Below are 16849 nucleotides of genomic sequence, written 5' to 3'. Positions count from 1 at the left end.
GGAAAAAGAATATGGGTGGTACAATACCTATGGGTTTACAAAGGCTCTGGGAGAGATGTTGATTGACAGTATGAGAAGCAAAATATCAGTGCCCATAGTAATAGTAAGACCCAGTGGAGTCTTAAGCACTTACAGGGAGCCTTTTCCTGTTTGGATTGAAGAAGTAAGTACTTTAATTTAATTAACACCGACTGTATATTCATTATTAATGTTTATATTAACCATCTTTTACTTTTCTTTCAAGGATGATCGATCCTGTAATTCTATACTATGGTAAAGGTACGCTAACTGGTTTTCCGCTAAACCCCGACTGTTGCAGTCACTTTGTTAGTAATTTCTTCTTTTTTCCTTTCTTATTCTCTTCCTTGCTTATTATTTTCTTAATGAAAGAGTTTGTTGAAGTAGATTCCAGCAGACATAGTTGTTAATACAATGTTGGGAATAATGGCAAAGCATGTTTCAATGTCCAAGAAATCAGAGCTGAGTTTCTACCACCTTTGTTCTTCTTCTTCAAACCCTATAGTTTTTGAGGATCTGCTTAACTTAATCTACCAACACTTCAAATCCCATCCTTTCATCCATTCCAATGGTCGACCAATCCGAATCTCAGAAACGAAATTCTTTAACTTACTACAACGTTTCTTAAATCATCTGTGGAGATCATCAGAAGCCGCTGTTGCTGCCCCTTTGCCAAGTCAATTTTCGTCCACGAAGCTGATCGAATCTATGAATTTTAGGAACATGTTGATCAAGTGGCCACCATTTACTCGGCCTACACCTTTGATACTTACTGGTAAAACCCCATATTTGTTGATAAAATATAAATATTTTAACTGTATTGCCCAAGGAATTAAGTTCATTTCCACAAAATGATTGGTATGATGGACGAAGCTAAAACCCGAGATTTGATTGAAAGCATGTCTGAAGAAGAGAAGAAGAAATTTGAATGTGACGGGAAAAGCATAGACTGGATGGATTACATTGTGAATGTTCATATTCATGGCTTAAAGAGACATGTCTTGAAAGAGAAGCTCTCATCTAAAATGTAATTAGAGATTCATCTAAAATGTAATTAGAGATTCATCTAATCTCTATTATATTTACTATGTGACACACTTCATAGAATATATTTATAAGTTTCAGTTAAATAAATATAAATTAATTTTTATATATTCTCTGAAAAAATAATAAATTAATCTCAGCCTTTTACTTCCCCCATCTAATAATCATTTTTTATTAAGTTAAAAGTGATTTCAAAGTAGTATCTTTTTAAATATTCTCAACCATTTGACAATGAACGCTTTATATCACCATTGTAGTCGCTAGTGCTCGAACTTATAACTTCTAGAAACAACAATAATTTCTTTAACCAGTTTGTACACCCCCATTCAACAATCCTAAAAAAGTGTACAACTAAAAATTTTAATTATCAACGTTTTATAAAAATAATAAATTATTACGATTTTTTAGTTCATTATAATCTTTTAATTATCCTAGCCCCAAAAAATATGAAATATGAGTGGACATGGTGATCCACGCGAGTTGAATATTTTTTTCGTTGAAAATTTAACCATTATTGCCGTATGTAAGAAGTCAAATGGGAATTGACTTTCAAACCCCAAAGTCAAAGGGAGATTACGTTCAAAGTCAAACGATGAAATAAAAACCTTGAAGTAAACATTTGCAGCTGCCATGAAGATCATTCTATCATATCAAAATCGCTTTATTTTGTAAGAGGTCCTTATACTATGCATTTTCTTTTACAAATTAAGTTCTTTTATAGTTGTCTACTTTTCGAAATTATGTATCTTAGTCTTCAAGTCAATTTTTTATGTTGATTCCATCAAATAATGATTATAAAGAAGGATTAAACCTGATACCAATGTTAATTAAAAACTTAGAATAGTGATATTCTTTCGTTTATTAAGCGTTGAAGCTTATATTTTAGTGATATTCTTTCGTTTATTAAGTTTTGAAGCTTATGGAGTTCTTTACTCTCCAAGAGTGTTGTACATCCTTCAAATTTTCTCCGACTTCTTGTCATCATAGTCTATTTTCAGATAATCATATTTATTTATCATGTCAACCTACGAGTAGCCATCATCATAACTTTAGATATGACACTAATAATAAAGGTCATATAAAACCCCTCAGCCTAAATTAGGAGGGGATTCGACTTCTTCCTCTACCTCTCTCTTTACCTAGAGATAGAGAACATTGTTTATTTTCTTTAACTGATCATCGATCGTATCCTTATTTATTACAACTCTTTGTGTAAATCAAAAGAGTTGAATCATCTTCAATCGACAGAACACACATTGTTACTATCAACAAATAGATAACGAGAGAAGGTGAACTTATAGTAGAATGACTAAATCCATCAAGAAGCCATAGTACAGGGACCTTATGTACAATTTGACATCATTTTAATTTAATCCTCTCAAATATCATTTCTTAAATCATAGCGTTTCTTCAAAGTTCTCTGCAAAGAGAAGTGATGGGGAAAACCATTGTAGTCTTTGTGTTAGTAGCTTTAATCTCTTGTTTTTACTCAGAATTTGGCACTGCTACAGACACTTTGACAGCATCAAAATCCATCAGAGACCCTGAAGTTATAATCTCCAAGAGTGAAGTTTTCAGGCTGGGATTCTTCAGCTTTGCTAATTCAAGCAATCGTTATGTAGGGATATTGTACAATCAAATCCCGGTACAAACTGTTGTATGGGTAGCAAACAAAAACAAGCCCCTAAAAGACTTTTCTGGGATTCTCGGGATATCAGACGATGGAAATCTCGTTGTTTTGAATGGAAAATCAGAGATTATTTGGTCATCAAATGTTACCGGTTTAGTCCCTAATACAACTGCCCAGCTTTTAGATAGTGGAAACCTTGTCCTCAACAATGGCGATGACAATGGAGCAAGCTTGTGGGAGAGTTTTCAACACCCTTCAAATGCCTTCATTGAAACCATGAAGATCAGCACCGATGTAAAAAAGGGTAAGAAAGTGCAGATGAGATCATGGAAAGGCCCTGACGATCCATCTGATGGTAACTTTTCTCTTGGTCTTGAACCTTTCAATATTCCAGAGAGCGTCGTTTGGAACAACAACCAGCTCTACTTTAGGACCGGCCCATGGAATGGTCGTATCTTTATTGGCTTGATACGTATGGATAGTCTTTATCTCGAGGGGTTTTATGTTGATGCAGATGGTGAAGAGCAAACGTATTATTACACTTTTGATTTAGATAATTATTCTATGGTGAAGTACTATGAACTCGACCCAGAAGGGAGATTTATGGAACGCTATTGGGATGATGGCAACGGGGAGTGGGTAAACGGATACCCTATTCTTTTTAACGACTGTGATATTTATGGGAAATGCGGTGCGTTTGGGGTCTGTGACTCAACGAAACGACCCATTTGCAACTGTTTGAAGGGGTTTGAGCCTAAGAATGTTGAGGAATGGCGTCGAGGGAATTGGAGTAGTGGGTGCGTTAGGACTACCCATTTGCAGTGCCAAAGAGACGATAACAATGGCGGTGAAGCGGGACAAAATGATGGGTTTTTGAAGATGGAAATGATGAAAGTGCCGGCATTTCCCAACCGGTCATCGATAATCTACGGCGGGTGTGAAGATCGGTGCATGAAGGACTGTTCGTGTGTGGCTTATGCGTATGATGATGGCATCGGTTGCATGTATTGGAGTGGAGATGTGATTGATGTGCAGAAATGTCCATTTGGGGGAGTGGATCTTTACATTCGTCTACCATTGTCGGAGCTCTTTAAGGATGTGTTAATGTCGACCACGTGTTTGTTAAATTGCGTTAATGATCTGCTTAAATAAATTCATCACACAAAAAGTCAGTTAATTGACTTAATTAATCGAATTGATTAATATTGAATCAATTCAGTTAAACCAATCAATACCTACGTTAGTCTATCGATTTGCAGGTAAAGAGAAAGACAAAAGTAAGGTCATTGTTCTTACAACACCAATTGTGGGCATAATCATCATTGCAATTTCTGCACTCTTCTTATGGTGTTGGATGGCTAAAAACGGTGAGAAGTTCGAACTCCATTCTCTACATTCATTGCTTGAAATAGAATCATTCGAGCTCGAATTGCTTATATTCAATTCAATAATACTCAATCATACTCGAATAACTCGATGTTCTTCCCCGTAAAGGATAAATAAATCGAATCTCGATTTATAGGTATTGTGACAATATAGGTAACTTTGAATTCTTTGCCTCTCTGAACTCTAAATCCAGGAAGGAGACAAAATCGAAAACATCAATTCAACTATTCAATCGAAGTTAAGCTCCAGCAGGAGTTACCACTATTCAAATTCGAAGAACTCGCCTCCGCAACCGACAACTTCCACCACAAGAAGAAGCTGGGCCAGGGCGGTTTCGGTCCAGTTTACAGGGTAATAACAATGAGCAGATCAATCGTCACTCGTCAGTCAAACGACATTTATATTTTCTAGCAAGATTTCTGAGGTGACTTTTGGAGTGTGCAGGGAACAGTGGCGGATGGAAAGGAAATAGCGGTGAAGAGATTGTCGAAATCTTCGGGGCAAGGGTTGGAAGAGTTCATGAACGAAGTGGTGGTGATTTCTAAGCTCCAACATCGGAATCTGGTTAGATTGCTTGGGTGCTGTGTAGAAGGAGAAGAGAAGATGCTCGTGTACGAATTCATGCCCAACACAAGTTTGGATGCTTCTCTTTGGTTAGTAATCTATGCTCCAAAACTTATACATTCTATCAATTTTAGTCCTCAAAATTTATATATTTTATCAATTTAATTTTAATTTGAAACAATTTAATAAATTTAACTGTTCATATCTAAAACGCTATCAATTTATTATTTGTTATTTTCCTAAATTTCTTGTTCTTCTCACATAAATGATATCCTATTTTATTAGTAGAATAACAATTTAACATTAGCTTCTTGTTGTTTTATGTATAATCTTTATAATAGAATATAGTTATCCAATTATTGCTTCTATCTGATTGACCTGTTAGGTTTGATAGTATCGCAACAAAGAACTAGATTGATGGAATTTTAAAAATATAAATAGTTGTACTAACTAATAAAATATACAAGTTTTGAGACTAAAATTATTATTATACCATACCGTATTTGACGCTTGTTTTAATTCTAACAGCTAGTGGTCTGCTTATAACAACATTTTAATTGAGTGATTAAATTATTTTTTTTTTAAAAAATCAGTTTGTAACTGAATTAATAATTGAGTGACTCGTGGTGTAGTTTACCCTTCTTTTTATCATCTTCCATTGTACAATTTAAAGCCATGATTAAAGGATTTAATTGTATAATCAATGATGTAGATGCAGTTAAACAAAAAGTCTTGGATTGGGGAAAACGGTTCAGCATAATTGAAGGAATCAGTCGAGGGCTGCTTTATCTTCACAGAGATTCGAGACTGAGGATTATACACAGAGATCTAAAAGCAAGTAATGTTTTACTTGACCAAGACCTAATTCCTAAGATTTCAGATTTTGGGATGGCCAGGATTTTCGGAGGCAATCAGAATCAAGCTAACACCAGAAGGGTTGTTGGAACTTAGTAAGTTTCAATTTTCTCATTCAAATTTTAAAATATCAATATCGTATTAATCCGATCTTTTCACTTAACAATGCAGCTCATGTATCTCAATCTTGATGTGGACATGAGCTGCATTGTTAATGTGTGTACTGTCTGCATGTTAGATCTAAATTGTTCATATGATAAGTACACGTACTTACGATTTGATTCATTGTTTTAAAAGATGTCGAATTTGAATTGTTATTTAACGACTGAATTAATTACTACACTGACGGAAAGACCTGATTGATATCACGATGTTTAAAAGAGTTCATGCTTAAATCCTAATTGTGACCGATCTTTTGTTGTTTTATGTTGAAATGCAGTGGTTATATGTCTCCTGAGTATGCAATGCAAGGGCAATTTTCGGAGAAATCAGATGTATTCAGCTTTGGGGTTCTATTACTAGAGATTGTTAGTGGAAAAAAGAACACAAGCTTTTACAACAACGAGCATCATCTTAGCCTACTGGAATATGTAAGTCTATAACATGAAGAAGAGTTGAACTGAAATGCTGTTTCAGGCTTTGATAGCGAAAACTTCATTAAATTAAGAGAAAATCGCCTCAGTGACCAAAAAAAAGTTATAATATACGATTTTAACCAACTTTTTTTGGATTTGCCAAAATGACCAACAAAATCGCAACGCGAAATAAAAATCGCAACGCGATCCCCAGAATCGCAAATCAGTTTCCAGAATCGCAAATCAGTTTCCAAAATCGCAACGCGATTCTTGAAAATCGCGATGCGATAGTACAAATTCGCATTGCGATTTTCCATAATCGCAACGCGAATATGAAAATCGCAACGCGAACACATAAATCGCAACGCGTATCCGTAAATCGCAACGTGTATCCGTAAATCGCAACGCGTATGGGTAAATCGCAATGCGTATCCGTATATCGCAACGCGTATCCGTAAATCGCAACGATAATACATAAAATCGCAACGCGTATCCGTAAATCGCAACGCGATATTTAAAGCGCCATTATAATCGCTACGCGTATTTTATTTTCAAATTACAAAAAGAATATTAAGACAAAATCCCGTAATCGCAACTCATAACCTAAAACCTAAAATCACAACTCAGTCCCATCTCCATCTCTCACTCTCTACGGCGAAGAAATCCGTCCCCATCTCCGAAGATTTCCGTCCCCATCTCCGGCGAAATCCCTCACAACCATTCACGGTCAGAAATCCCTCACAATATTCAGAAATGGAAAATCAACCTCCGAGGGTTAGTTTTTTAATTATTTTTATTTTGAAATGTTTGCATTATTGTAGGTTTTTCATATTGAAACTGATGATAAGTTTACTGGTCATTTCAATAATAGATTAACCATTTCACTTAGATTTCATTTCGCGTTACGATTCTGTCGTTGCGATTTTCATTTCGCGTTGCTATTCTCTCGTTGCGATTTTCAAGTTAGTATTTGTCTTTGTCTTTGTTCTGTCTTTTGGTTGAAGTAATGCAATCCATTCAAGTTTCAATTTGCAGAAGAGTCGCAACGAGATAAATGAAAATCGCAACGAGAGAATGACTGTCGCAACGAGAGAATCGCAACGCGAAATGAAAATCGCAACGAGAGAATCGCAACGCGAAACCAAAATCGCATTGCGATTTTCATTTCGCGTTGCGATTCTCTCGTTGCGATTTTCATTTCGCGTTGCGATTCTCTCGTTGCGATTGTCATCTCGCGTTGCGATTCTCTCGTTGCGATTTTCATTTCAACCAAAAGACAAAACAGTGTTGCAAATTTTAGTTTCAAGAATAAACTACTACTTTTTATGTTTATTGTTTTTGGTATATCTTCACAGTGTAGTTTTTGGTATATCTAACTTGGTATGTTTATTGTTTTTGTAGAAATTTTTTTCGGCTCAATTGACCTTGAGAAATAAAGTCAGCCTGGCCACTACAATTGCAAAGAAGCTTTCACCTGCTCAAAGACAATTGTTTGAGGAAACCTGCTTCGGGCCATGGCTGAGAGTACAGCATCCGGGTGGAGATGCTAATTTGACCCATTTGTGGCTTCAGACCATGACATCAAATCTACCCGACAGTATACAACGTGGTGAGGAAGAGATATGGTTTCATTTTCCACCAGCGTATACTTGCTTTGGGCGGAAGGAGTTCTGCTTAATCACTGGTCTACGATTCGGACACGATGATGTAGGCCGGTACACTCGTCATATCGCCCGCCCATCATGGTTATCCCGGGTTTTTCCGGATGAGTCAATGGAGAAGCCGAACCTACATGTCGACGACCTGAAGAAATTATTTAATAAGAAAGCTGGTTTCACTCGGATGGAAGACGTCGATGTTGTCCGAGTATGCCTTCTACTACTTGTGTATGCCGGCTTTTTAGGCAGAGAGGCCAGACAACCTATTCATCGGGAGCTAATAATATTGGTAGAGGACCTGAATGCATGGAATCTGTTTCCGTGGGGTTCGTATATATGGAAAGCTACCTGGACTAAGTTGTCGTCTGCCTTTGATGACCGCAAAAGTTTGCGGGGCGATGGGTCCAAATACACTTTGTCAGGCTTTGTTTGGGCCTTTAAGGTAAGAATTTCTATATAATGTTTCTAAAATTATAATTAAATTTTTAACAATTACTAATTTTGTTATTATATTGTTTGTAGATTTGGATATTCGAGGCTTTCCCCAGCATGCGTACATATGCAATAAAAACGTCAAATGATATTCCCAGGGCTATTTCCTGGAAGAGGAAAACTCTGTTGGATTGGGAAGACTTAATACCATATGCCACAATAAATAATGTAAGTTAACACAAATACTTTCATATAATATATAAACAAGTTATTAATAGTAGACGTTTAACTTTGTTTGAGTTTTTATATTTTAGGAGGCCAACATTCCATTACAAAGACTGACACCCACGGAGGAAGAGCTTGCCACTGATTGGTGGCAAGCTAGTCAGAATTTTTTTGATGGCACGGATGATGAGCAGCATCCACTTCCTCCAATTCGAGAGCCATCACCTCACCTAGAGCCATCACCCGATCGACCCGACTATACACCTCTAGAACGAGAGCCATCACCTATCCCGTCACATCATCGAGCCTCTTCTCCACCATCACCTCATGATAGGCGACCGGCAAAGATGCCACGACTCCTATCTCCCTGTTCTCCACCTCCACCTCAACGGGATGAGTCAAGGGAGTTACGTGATGAGGTCAATGCCTTGCGTGAGGAGATCGGTACTCTACGCGATAACGATGGTGCATGGCGTGTGGAGGTGTCAACTTTACGTGGTGAGGTTGCCGCTCTACGTGAGATGATAGTATCGTTGCAGAATGAGGTTCATACTCTACGCAACGAGGTAAGTTTAAGATTTTCCATATTTAACTTAATGATAAATTTACTCGTAATTTCACTTAGATTAGCCATTTCACTTAGATTGCTTAGTAAATTTGTTCGGTTGCTGCCAATTCTGCTAAACTGTGTATTCTTTAACACTGTGAAATAGTATTTGTCTTTGTTTTGTCTTTTGGTTGAAAGTAAATTTGTTCGGTTGCTGCCAATTCTGCTAAACTGTGTATTCTTTAACACTGTGAAATATATTTGTCTTTGTTTTGTCTTTTGGTTGAAAGTAAATTTGTTCGGTTGCTGCCAATTCTGCTAAACTGTGTATTCTTTAACACTGTGAAATAGTATTTGTCTTTGTTTTGTCTTTTGGTTGAAAGTAAATTTGTTCGGTTGCTGCCAATTCTGCTAAACTGTGTATTCTTTAACACTGTGAAATAGTATTTGTCTTTGTTTTGTCTTTTGGTTGAAAGTAAATTTGTTCGGTTGCTGCCAATTCTGCTAAACTGTGTATTCTTTAACACTGTGAAATAGTATTTGTCTTTGTTTTGTCTTTTGGTTGAAAGTAAATTTATCCATTCAAGTTTCAATTTGCAGAAGAAGAAATAGTTTACTTTCGCAACACGAAACTTAAAATCGCAACGCGAAACCAAAATCGCAACGCGAAATGAAAATCGCAACGACAGAATCGCAACGCGAAACCAAAATCGCAACGACAAGATCGCAACGCGAAACCAAAATCGCATTGCGATTTTCATTTCGCGTTGCGATTTTGGTTTCGCGTTGCGATTTTAAGTTTCGTGTTGCGAAAGTAAACTATTTCTTCTTCTGCAAATTGAAACTTGAATGGATTGCATTACTTCAACCAATAGACAAAACAAAGACAAATACTAACTTCAGGGTATTAGTTTGAAACATATTTTTCTTTGTTATCTGATGCATTTTGTGAACTATGATAGAATAATGACTTGGGTGAATAAAATGCAAGTTTGAAACATATTTGTCTTTGTTTTCACTGTTTAAATATCATGTCTGTTTATTTACTGATTTTTGTATTTAATTATTTAGCGGCCCGATAGAGTGGATGCTTTACGTCGGGTTATGCTTGCACGACGGAGTTCACGCATCAGACAGCGTGCACGTGCTATTAAGTCTCCGTACACCCCAATAGTGCGAAGACACCGCAAGAAGAAGCCCGACTCGCCTGTCATCCCTCAAGAGTCCACTCCTATCGTTGAAGAGGCCCCCCATATCATTCCTCGAGAGTCCCCTCCCACCGTTCAAGAGGCCACTGTCATCATTGAAGAGGTCCCTCCCACCATTCAAGAGCCCGATTCACATGGCGTCATATGTAGGCTTCTTGAGAAACCCTCTGACGTGCCGGACATGATGGATTCAAGTTGGCTCTCGTATGAGTTACCGGCCAGTACCATACCGGTATCTGAAGAGGAGAGGGAACAACTACCGGACACAATTTTGGATAACACCCTTTGGGCTAAGACCGCAGTTGATTTTTATCTACATGAGCGGAGCAAGGGGTGTTTCACTGACATATGCAAGCTCACCGATGATATCTTTTTGTTGCTTGAACGGCCTTGGTGGGGCGTATTATTAGGGGTCGAAGACAATGGCTATTTCGATGGGGGGGTAAGTCTTATATTTTTCTTATATTTCAATTTGATTAATTTTTTTTTTAAATTTATGTAAGTCACTAATATATGTCTTTTTTTGTAAAACAGCATATCGATGCGTGGGTGACACGTCTTCTAATAATAAGAAAACTTAAGAAAAATAAAAATATACGATATACAATAATGCCGACGTCTTTTCACGCCGTTCACTTGAAGAATGCACGAGATGAATCATTTGATTTGGGCAATGGACAAGCTAAACTTTATCCTGCATGGTGGGAGGTCGATAAGGTTAGTATTTATTTTAGATTGAGTTTAAAGGTTTTATGAAATAAGTGCGCAAATGAATGAATTATTACTTATGATTGCAGGTGTTTATCCCTGTTTTGGAACGTAAACATTGGATTCTCGTCGAGCTTCAGCTCCCATCCCTTAAGACAATAGTGTATGACAGCATGATAAATTACATATCATTGTCTGATTTAAGAGATGTTATTAAGGGATGGAGCTCTCATTTGGCTAAATTCTTGGATGCGATCAATTATTGGACTCGTTCTGGAAACAAGAAGCCAAAGAAGCTCAATATTACAGTTATTAGAGACGAGACCGCGCCACAACAAACGAGCGGAGCCAGAGGAGATTGTGGTCCTCTCGTATGCTTGGCGTTGGAGCGTTTGACGACGGGAAGCATCAAGTATCTACCTCCCACCGATAGAGATAAAGCTGCAGTAGGCTTGTGGTTTCGGCATTATATGGCTAAATCGATATATACGAGACGCTGCCTACCTGCATCCGCGTTATAAAAATGTCCATAAACAATTGGTAAGTTTATATACTTTTGGTTTGAAAATGTTTGGTTAAGTAACTAGAATTCAATAATTTGCTGTTTGTAGGTTTTAGATGTGTAGAAAGTGTTGTTTGAACAAATGTTTGGTTTCTGCAGGTTAATCTCAGAAGTGAACTGCGTGAAAATGATGTCGAGCTGCAAAAGTTGATTCAATAGTTTAATTGATTGTTTTTTGATTGTTTAATTGATTTGTAAAAGTTGATTCAATAGTAGATGATCGGAAATAAGAATTATTGCTTATTTTTTGATTGTTTAATTGATTTGTAAAAGATGATTTGTAAAAGTTGATTTGTGTAATTGATGCGAACATAATTCTTATTTGTGCTTGTTTAATTGATTGAAATGTAATGGTTGATTTTGTTGATTTCAATCTGCATTATGTTGAAGGCAAAAATGACTATCGCAATGCGAAATGAAAATCGCAATGCGAAATGAAAATCGCAACGAGAGAATCGCAATGCGAAATGAAAATCGCAATGCGGAAATGAAAATCGCAATGCGTTTATAATTTCGCATTGCGATTATCTCGTTGCGATTTTCATTTCGCATTGCGATTTTCATTTCGCATTGCGATTCTTTCGTTGCGATTTTCATTTCGCATTGCGATTTTCATTTCGCATTGCGATTTTCATTTCGCATTGCGATTTTAATTTCGCATTGCGATTCTGTCGTTGCGATTTTCATTTCGCATTGCGATTTTCATTTCGCATTGCGATTCTCTCGTTGCGATTTTCATTTCGCATTGCGATTTTCATTTCGCATTGCGATTCTCTCGTTGCGATTTTCATTTCCGCATTGCGATTTTCATGTTGGGATTTTCATTTCGCGTTGCGATTGTATTTTCCGTGTTGCGATAGTCAAATGCATGCCTAATAGTGATAACAACTGAATAACAAGAGTTGGTTAAGTCAAAATGGTTGGCCTGAGTCATTAATTCAACTGAAAATGTTAAAAGTTCACACATAAAATCCACATAATACAACGTTTGCATTTAAAAATCACCTAAGTTAACAGTCTCAAAAGGTGAAGCCAATCGTGATTGGGATTTTAAAGATGATTGCCTTTTGCTTGACACCATATGAGCTTTGGATTTTGATGAGGATCCATATTTTGGTAGAGGAAAAGATGATTTTGATGGCACTGGTGATCCACATGTCAACCTTGTATGACCACTTTCCTTGCACCGACTACATGTCGATCTCTTCTTCTCTTCACCCTTAGACGGTATACGATCGTGACTTTTTGGTCGGCCAGGTAGCCTTCTGTCCATGGCTGGTGGCAAAACTGTTTGTAAGTCATCTGGTATGTCCCACTCAGAAGGATGTGGAATAGGGTAGACAATCTCGGCATAAGTCTGTCGATAAACTTCTGTAGTGTAGCAATCCATAGCGTATGCGCTTGAATCATCTTGGTTTAAATGAAGAGCAACTTTTATAACATGGCCACACGGATAACCAGATGTTTGCCATTTCATACAACTACACGTCTTTGCATTTAGATCGACTAGCCCATTTAAGTTATTATCCAGTACTTGAAACAAAGTGTTTGAACATGGTTCAACTCTCCATGACGTTGACTTCACAACACGTTTCGTTATCTTTTTTCAGTCCATGGTGTAACACGATGTTCCAATGTTCCTGTAAATTTAAATAAACAATACTTAGTAAAAATATAAATATGATAAGTTACGAATTCAAAGAAATAATACCTGCATGGTTTCTTTTCTTGTAGTACCACTGTTGAATAGAGGCTCGAAAAAACTCCATTAACATAGTAATGGGTAATTTCCGGGAATGACGACTTAGAGCGTTGATTGATTCTGCACTATTAGACGTCATGAAACCATATCTTGCTCCAAGTTGATGTACTCTTGACCATCTTTCAAACCCGACATCTTCTAGTGTTTGAGCACACTGAGGCAAAACACGTCTTAAACAATTTATATGCTTATTGAAATCCACTTCCCGATAAGCTTTTACAGCCTTCCAGTATGTCCATTTGTGCTTTTTTATACCAGCAGACCTTGATTTTAGATTTCTATACAAATGAACACCACAAAGTCCATGAAAAGCATCTGGGAAACACCTTCTAACAGCGTTGTCAATTGAGTTTGCCCTATCGGATATGATTGTCAGATTGCTAATAGGACCTATGCAATCCCTAAGATGCCCCATAAACCATGTCCATGAATCAGAGGTTTCAGATTTGCCAACCCCGTAAGCTATTGGCAATATCCCATTGTTAGCATCCATGGCTACTGCTAATAAGTTTACTCCAAGGTATCGACCTTTCAAATGTGCTCCGTCAACTATAATAACTGGGCGCATGCAAGTAATAAACGAACGAATCTACAAAATAATATACACAAGAAATATAATCATTTAAATGTGAAATGCATGTAACTAACAAAAATGAGTCAACAAAATTATATTGATTTACTAACCGTAGCACCAATGGCGATAAACAGCAACTCAAAGCGTCCATCTCTATCTGTTTTGATATGAGTTACCGACCCAGGATTTTTCAGCTTTAAATTGTGACAATAAGCCGGCAGTTGGGCAAACGATGCTTCTGGCGACCCCCTCAACAATTCCAAGGCATAACATTTGGCTCTCCAAGCTTGAGAATATGATATACTAATCTTGAACCGAGCATTCATGTCAGTCATAATTTCATGTCCCCGATATACCCTGCCATTCAAAAACATTAACTCAGCCAGAAAACCACCCAACACCTTTTTGTTTGCCTGTCTATGGTGAGGAAAAACTTGGGTTCTTGAACATGTATGTTTATCAATAAAAGTCCTAACTTGAAACATTTTGCAATCTTTTATTCTCTTTGCAATCATACGCCACGTACAGTTTTTGTCAATCATACACCTTGTTTCGAAACGATCTTTGCTTGATTTGTTAACTTTTAGTTGATAGCCATCTTCCACACATTTCGTATATAAAGCTATCTTCAAGTCTTCCTTTGTATCAAAACAATCATCTTTCTTGATACGAATAACTTTTGTGTAACAATCAACTGCTTTCTTTATCAACTCTTCTTCCGGTATCTGAAGTAATTCTGGCATATTCCAGTTATACGCCCGTGGCATTTTCTTTTCTTCGGGGACTTTTTCTTCTTCTTTTTCTTCTTCAGGATTATATGAATTACAGAATGGATGTTCAACATGTTCATTCACAGTCGTAACTTCCTCCTCATTATCATCAACATTACATTCTTCGGCAACGGCTGTTTCATCATCAAAATTCGGGTATTGACCAATATCAATATCATTACACGCATGGTCTGTTTCTTCTTCTGAAACATCATCAAAATCCGTGTATTGACCAATATCAAAGTCCGGATATTGACCAAGACCAAATTTCGAATACTGACTAGTACTCACAATTTTTTCTGTTGGCTCATCATCGTCTAACTGGTCAATACGAAAACCGGAATTTGGTGCTGAAAGTTGATTGGGATTTGGATTAGAGAAAGGTTGTGGGTTTTGAGAAAAACTTAGTTGATTACTACCCGCTACTGACCCAACAATACTACTTCTAGGTTCAACAACATACAATGTAACATCATCTTGTGAAACACTAATGTAAGCAATGAATCGTTCAACATCTTCATTGTCGGTTAACAAATAAACTTTACCATTTCTCTGATAAGATAGCCTAAATCCACTTAGGGGCTCTAAATTCAATTTATTTGAAACACGTAGCATTAGAGTTTCATAAGTTAACTTTTGTAAAGACAATTTTAGTTGAAGATTCATGGGTAAAGGCATATATTGTAAAACACCATGAACATTATCCCATGACCCTCCAAAACACAAATCTATCCAAACATGATCAACATTAGATGATTTCATGGTTGTAAATTAATTTACTAAACAGACGAGCTGCGAAACTAAAACCTGTTGCCGGATTGGGAAGGATGTCGTTGGATATAGGAACGGATGTCGCCGGAGAGAGTGATAGATGGAGATGGAATGAGTTGCGATTTAGGGATTTAGTTTATGATTTCAGTGTTATATACCCAAAATTTCAGTGTTGTGATTTACAGATTCTCGTTGCGATTTACGGATTATCGTTGCGATTTACAGATTCTCGTTGCGATTTACGGATTATCGTTGCGATTTACGGATACGCGTTGCGATTTACGGATTATCGTTGCGATTTACGGATACGCGTTGCGATTTACGGATACGCATTGCGATTTACGGATACGCGTTGCGATTTACGGATACACGTTGCGGTTTACGGATACGCGTTGCGATTTACGGATACGCGTTGCGATATACGGATACGCATTGCGATTTACCCATACGCGTTGCGATTTACGGATACACGTTGCGATTTACGGATACGCGTTGCGATTTATGTGTTCGCGTTGCGATTTTCATATTCGCGTTGCGATTATGGAAAATCGCAATGCGAATTTGTACTATCGCATAGCGATTTTCAAGAATCGCGTTGCGATTTTGGAAACTGATTTGCGATTCTGGAAACTGATTTGCGATTCTGGGGATCGCGTTGCGATTTTTATTTCGCGTTGCGAATTTGTTGGTCATTTTGGCAAATCCAAAAAAAGTTGGTTAAAATCGTATATTATAACTTTTTTTTGGTCACTGAGGCGATTTTCTCTTAAATTAAACTGAAGCTTTGAGTTTTTCATTCTTTGCAGGCATGGAAATTGTGGAGGGAAAACAACATTTGGGGTTTAGTAGACAAGGTGGTTTCGGGTTCAGAGTCGGGTTTAGAGTACGAGAAAGAAATAAGGAGATGCATACATGTTGGATTGCTATGCGTTCAAGAATTTGCTAAAGATAGACCCAATATGTCAACTGTTGTTTTAATGCTTAACAGTGAGATTTTAGATCTCAACATTCCAAAACAACCTGCATTCACTCAAACACCAACACCAACTAGCCAAGATGTTGAAGATAGGTTTTCACTCAATAATGTTACTCTTACGGAGTTTAATGGCCGATAAAGATGTAAATTAACCATTTTTTGGGTGTAAAAATAAATGAGAATTTAGTGTTATATCTTGATATGAGATGACTATCCAGCTCAGTTGGTAGAGCACAAGGTTTTTAACCTTGAGATCGTGAAATCGAGTCCCACGAAGGGTATTTTATAATTTGGAGACCTTACGAAAACTGTTCTCAATCTAGTGTTGGGGGCAGCTTACTATCTTACCTCCCCTTACCCCATTACATATGGGAACAAGTGACAGCCATTTTTAGTGTTATATCTTGATATATTCTTATTATTTTACTTTATTTTGATCATAAACTTAATGCTTAAATCGAGTAGCTCAAAAGCTGATTTCTTTTTTTTCCCGGTAAATGCTTGCAAGCTGAATCAAAATTTAAACCTGTGTGTACCTATTATATAAAATTTGGAAACATGTTAAAAAGGTATTCAAATATGAT

General features: G+C 37.1%; 1 protein-coding gene across 1 annotated transcript; it reads left to right on the top strand.

Moving 5' to 3' along the window:
- Positions 1 to 2492: 2492 nt before the first annotated feature.
- Positions 2493 to 16404, top strand: LOC120160589 (G-type lectin S-receptor-like serine/threonine-protein kinase At1g11330). The gene is made up of 6 exons (XM_039170969.1): positions 2493 to 3834; positions 4276 to 4429; positions 4523 to 4731; positions 5377 to 5592; positions 5937 to 6087; positions 16096 to 16404. The coding sequence occupies exons 1-6, from the start codon at positions 2498 to 2500 to the stop codon at positions 16402 to 16404; spliced, it is 2376 nt and encodes a 791-aa protein (XP_039026900.1). The 5' UTR covers positions 2493 to 2497.
- Positions 16405 to 16849: the final 445 nt, after the last annotated feature.

This window comes from Hibiscus syriacus, unplaced genomic scaffold (genome assembly GCF_006381635.1).
Source record: "Hibiscus syriacus cultivar Baekdansim isolate YM2019G1 unplaced genomic scaffold, ASM638163v2 tig00111392_pilon, whole genome shotgun sequence".
Lineage (NCBI taxonomy): Eukaryota > Viridiplantae > Streptophyta > Magnoliopsida > Malvales > Malvaceae > Hibiscus > Hibiscus syriacus.
Note: the sequence above shows the minus strand (reverse complement) of the source record. Positions and strands in the feature narration are given on the sequence as shown.